Source organism: Miscanthus floridulus, chromosome 8, assembly GCF_019320115.1.
Source record: "Miscanthus floridulus cultivar M001 chromosome 8, ASM1932011v1, whole genome shotgun sequence".
NCBI lineage: Eukaryota > Viridiplantae > Streptophyta > Magnoliopsida > Poales > Poaceae > Miscanthus > Miscanthus floridulus.
In genome coordinates, this window is record NC_089587.1 from 107662347 (window position 1) to 107667514 (window position 5168).

General features: G+C 44.2%; 1 protein-coding gene across 2 annotated transcripts; it reads right to left on the reverse strand.

Annotated features, from left to right (window-relative positions):
• Nucleotides 1-878: 878 nt before the first annotated feature.
• On the reverse strand, nt 879-4052 carry LOC136473209 (eukaryotic translation initiation factor 6-2). 2 transcript variants are annotated; one of them, XM_066470890.1, is made up of 9 exons: nt 3908-4039; nt 3746-3838; nt 3453-3507; nt 2751-2847; nt 2557-2642; nt 2433-2477; nt 1614-1744; nt 1412-1522; nt 879-1325 (listed from the first exon to the last, which is right to left on the reverse strand). In XM_066470890.1, the coding sequence occupies exons 3-9, from the start codon at nt 3460-3462 to the stop codon at nt 1068-1070; spliced, it is 738 nt and encodes a 245-aa protein (XP_066326987.1). In that variant the 5' UTR covers nt 3463-3507; nt 3746-3838; nt 3908-4039; the 3' UTR covers nt 879-1067. The 2 variants fall into 2 exon arrangements, with proteins under 2 accessions (XP_066326987.1, XP_066326986.1); XM_066470889.1 differs by lacking the exon at nt 3746-3838 and having other exon boundaries at nt 3908-4052.
• Between the last annotated feature and the right edge of the window lie 1116 nt (nt 4053-5168).

Here is a 5168-nt window from a genome sequence, read left to right on the forward strand (position 1 = left end):
GCTGAAGAGGCTGACGGCGATGATTACTTTAAGACAGGTAAGTGGACCAAGGTGACGTGGCTTCACGAAATCGCAGAAAAATCCTCTAGTGGGATTCTTTTATTTAGGTATTGTAGATATTTGGCATTGTTGTTCTAGCTATCCTATTTCATTACCAAAGTATTCTATCTTATCTTATAATAATGAGAAAAATGTTCCTGACATTAATTATAGAAAAAGCTACGCATAGAGAAAGAAAAGTATTTCCTCCATTTCTAATTATAAGTCGTTCTGACTTTTCTAGATATATAGACACAGAGAAATAGAAGGTACTTTCTCCATTTCAAATTAATAGATCGTTTTATCTTTTTTAGCTACATAGATTTTATCTAGATATACACTATATCTAGATACATAGCTTTTATTATATACATAGGAAAAGCTAGAATGACTTATACTTCATCCATTTCAAATTATGACATTTTGATTTTTTGTAGAAATATTGCTTTCACTGTCTGCCTTGATATAATGTATATCTAAGTGCATAGAAAAACTACATGTATAGAAAAAAAATAAATGTCTTATAATTTAGAATGGGAAGAGTAACTTGTAACCGATGGAGTAGCTTTCAGTGATAAGGCAAGCAAAACAAAAAGGGAAGTAAAGCTAGGCTCAAAACCAACCCAGAGCACTCCAACCTAAAGATGTAGAGTGATGCAACCCGACCTGGTTGTGCAATGTGAAATATGTGAGGCTACAAAACACTTAGATTTCTAGACTAGAAAGTCATGTATATCTGCATAAGCAAATGATTTCAGGGCCAATGAATGTAAGCAAATTTTCACTTCCTAGGCTATTTATCAATCAAGAAGCGTAAAACATCCATGCCGAAACAAAACTTAACAAAAACGAGTGGCCTCTTTTCACTGATATAGCACGAGCTTCAACTTTAAAGTCTAGGATTCTGAAACCACAGATACACCACGAACATTTATCATAGGGTTATGTTGTGCTACAGACAACTCAAGTACAGCTTGCAATACATCTTAGCACAGGTAATACTTGAGACCCACATCTGCTGGCATAAGTTACACATAACTGTCTATCAGAGACTTCCTCATGTCCTCCACAATCGCAGTGGGCTGCCCTTCCCTCAGCTTGAAGACGCTCTCAATGACTGAGAGCTCAGTGGCCGTCGTGTCCGAGCCACAAAAGGCAGTCCAGTCGTTCACTGTCATGCCTGCAGCAATGACCTCGCTGCCTCTGTTCACAGTTCCAGCAACAAGAGGGACTTGCAGGAGCGTGGAGAGCTCGTCAAGGTCTTCAACGGATGTATGAGGATGAACCTGCATAAATGTATCGTTCACTAAATAGAACATTTGCAAGCAGAAGAGAATGGATGGAATGGAAATGTAGCTAACAGTTTACGTACCAAGCCACCCCTGTTAGAGAAGGCACAGTAACTCCCCACAAGGATATTTCCAGCAATAGTCTGCCTAAACACCTCGACACCAAGCACATCTGCAATAAACTCCTCAGTCTCCTGTTGAATTCATTAGCACAAAGATTTTAGCTGGAGGTAATTGAGGAAGTGCAAAGTTTCAGGGGCTGCCAATAGAATAAATAGGTATTACCTTGTCAAGGTCAGGGTGTGTAAGCGCAACATGGTCATTGCAGGCTATGCAATTGCCAAGGGCAGACAACCTCTCATCAATACGCTGAACCACCACTTGATCAGGCAAACAGTTCCTCAAATGCTGAAGCTCTACAAGAGTTCCAAAGCACAGGGAGGACATAAGTATAGATAATTCATGGCAAACCGGGATACTATATCACAACCTATACAACCCAGCTGACAGGATAGTTGAGTTCCCACCTATCCTCACCGTTTTCTTTGTCACTTAGATAAGGTAGAGACAAAGAGATATACATTTGGAAGAACAAAACTAGAACTCTAGTCATTGCAGATTTGCAAGCAGCAGCATGGCCATGCAGTTACCAAGCTGGAGCCATTATAACTCCCTAATGGTACGAATATAAAAAGCCTAAAGATTATCTATGGAAACTAGCTAAGTGCAGGTAAACAATATAAATCTGAGTGTTTACAAGAACACATGCAAACAAGGCAGCATATTTGTGCCACATGGTAAGTGGTTTATACACTATTTTGAGAAACCTAGTGCTACTTATACTATCCTTATGTATTAAAATCATTTTGAAGGTGAATGCTGATAGAAAACTAGCATTTCCTAGCACATGCATTTAAAAAAAAAAAGTGCCATAAACTAGAGAAATAAAACATGGACGGAAGTGAACAATACAAAATGGAAATAACACCGTACATTTGAAAACATCTGGGGTAATAAGATCAGATTCCTAATAACCAGCCGTACATAAGCATTAACAACAGATGTAGCAAACATTCACAGCAACAGCATAAAGCAAATGCTTACCTTGGTCAGTTGTAGTATGTGGCAATAGAAGTCCATTCTTGTTTCCTGTGCAAACAAAGTGAAAGGGAAGGTGAAGTCTAGTAGAGAACAGACCAGATAGCAAAGCCAAGTTTCAGATATTAACCAACACAGAGTCGACCAATTATTCTGGTGCCACCAATAGAGGTCTTGACCACAGGAATGGCATCTGCAAGCTCAGCCTCAAAGGCACTGGAAAACATTAGAAGAACACACTGATAGAGTTAGCATGTCATCTACTTCCACCCAAGTAGCTCAATAACTCAAATGTCAAGTCTGAAAGAAATATGTGGTACTAACCTGTAGAAGTTCTCTGACCCTCCAATCGCTACCAGACAGTAAGCATTTGTCAGCTTGGAGAAAACACCAACTTCACAGTTGTTCTCAAACTGAATACCTGAAAGAGTCCGCATGCCACAAGTTGCAGATAAGGAATTGAAAACACAGATTTCATGAGCAGCAGGGTGAAAGGTTAACCACCCATATTTATTTAGACTAATAAAAGAACTGTATCTTTTATCCTTTTTTCATTGTGAAAAAAAACAAAAGAGAACAAAACATGTATAAAAACAATGAACAGAACAGTTTCTCACACTAGCACATCCAACTATTGCAATATGACTGTGATATTGTCGAAATACTGATTCTAAAAACTACAAACTAGCCTTCACCAGTATGTAGACAGAGAGCAAACTGGAAGCAACCCTATCATCCAACTCTAAATTCCCACCCAAAACACGGATTAGCCAAGACAAAAATAATATCGGCTAATCAAGTGCAACTTGAAACCCAAGATTCATATCCTGCCTCGGATAAGCTGCATAAATCATGAAATGATAGCTACTGAGTCTATTAATCATCAATCATCGACGATACTAACACGCCATATAATGACCTTAAAACAAAGATTAGAGCACCGCCAACACAAACGACATACCAAGCACCTAGGCACAAAACTCGCAACCAGAAATATGACACGGAGGAAATAAAAACGAAACTTACGGGTCGCCATGGTCGGTTGGTCTTGGCCGCAGCAGCTCCTCGACTATGCGTGCACCTGCAGATCAAACACCGAGCCGATTAGGACTCACTGGGCGAGGCAAAAAACAGAAACAGCCGAAAAAACCGATTGGCGGTGGCGGCGATCTACGGGGGCAGGAGCATGAGATGGGAGGAAGAAGGGACCGGCGTATCGGTGGCTCCGGAGGAGGAGGTGCGCCGCCGCCGCGGAGGGGAGGAGGCGAGCAGGCACGCGCAGCCGGGAAGGGGGGGTGGGGCAGGTACCTGGGTCTCACCTTGGAGACTAGGCGCACGGGGGAGCAGACGCCGGTGCACCACACGACGAATCCCTGAGACACCCCACCGCCCATGAACCTAATCGACGCACGCTGCAGGCGTGGAATCTAAGAAGATAGCGAACCGGGGAGGGGAAGGAGACGGGGAGTGAGCATGCTTACCAGCCGGAGCGCAGCGGAGCGGAGGCCGCAAGGTCGCCGCCGGGGACTAGGGTTCAGCGGTGCGGGGGTCGGGGACGAGACGGAGGGGAGGAGGCCACACGGTCACGGTACGACTTGGGAGATCAGGTCTGGAGGCTTTGCTTGATCGACTCGATCGCACGGGTTGGGCTGGGCTGCGGGCGGACATTCAGTTGGGCCGTGTCTGTCTTGGGCTCTTAGCCCTTTTGTTTTTTAAAACAAACATTGATTTTTCGTTTCATGGAAATTACTGTCATGCCATTGCAAATTGCGTAAATACTGGATTCGAATTTTCAGTAACAAATATCTGAAATAATGAAAACCTGACATACAAGCATATCAATAGTCTCTGAGAGCAAAAGGTGGGATAAAATCGTCCCAAAAGCACCTGAACTACTTCAAATGCAAACGGTATCGTTCGAACTTGAAAGCAGTAAAGTAAATCAGCTGTGGTAAATCATTCATCGGTCGGATCTACTTTGTCAGTTGTCACACTTGAACTGCGTCATCTCTACTCTATTTAACACGTTCTCAAGTCGCCCTGCTCCTGCAGCTGTTCGTCGATTCGGCCTCCGTCGAGCACTCGAGCCGCCGGCTGTCCTGCAGGCCTGCACATCTAGCCAAGCAGTGCGCTCTCCCGCCGCCCGCTCGGGGCTCGGGCTCAACGACGGCGTGCCCCACGCGGCGCCAGGCACCGACTACTCGAGTGCTCCGCTGTGACCTCGAGTCCTCGCCGTGCTGCAGTCGTCCTCGCCGTCGCCGTTCTCCTCCAGATTTGGCAGTCACACGGGCATGCCCGCGGATAGCGGGCGCGGGCCCAGGAAATTTGCTCGCGGGTGCGGACACGCAACACCTGTATCCGCGGGTATTTTGCTGGTCGCCATCTTTAATGACGAACAATACAAAGAGAAAACTTGCAACATGCAACAAGAATACTTATTGATCACTAGCCACATGATGGTTCCAAACTGTTCTTAACATATATGCACAAGCCCAAAAAATTCTGATATTGCAAAGAGGTAACGAATAAGTCATGGCACTTCTAGTTACAAATATTCTTGTGGGCTGGGGGCTGGGGTACGGCACATACAAAATTCAAAGCTGAGACAGGATACATGAGTGAGTGAGGAAATCTGATGTTTCTCGTAGCCACCAGTCTCCAAAGACACCCATCTTAAAACTGAGAGTAGCTCTCTATACATACTTAGATGTACATTAGACACAAGGAGTGTGGCGTTGCCGC

Bases quoted from the DNA above. Each gene is read 5' to 3' on its own strand.
- LOC136473209 (XM_066470889.1), bottom strand. The intron at 1,745-2,432 runs GTAAGCATTTGC...GAACTCTTGTAG, and splicing joins ACATACTACAACTGACCAAG to AGCTTCAGCATTTGAGGAAC. The intron at 1,326-1,411 runs GTACGTAAACTG...ACATTTATGCAG, and splicing joins TCTCTAACAGGGGTGGCTTG to GTTCATCCTCATACATCCGT.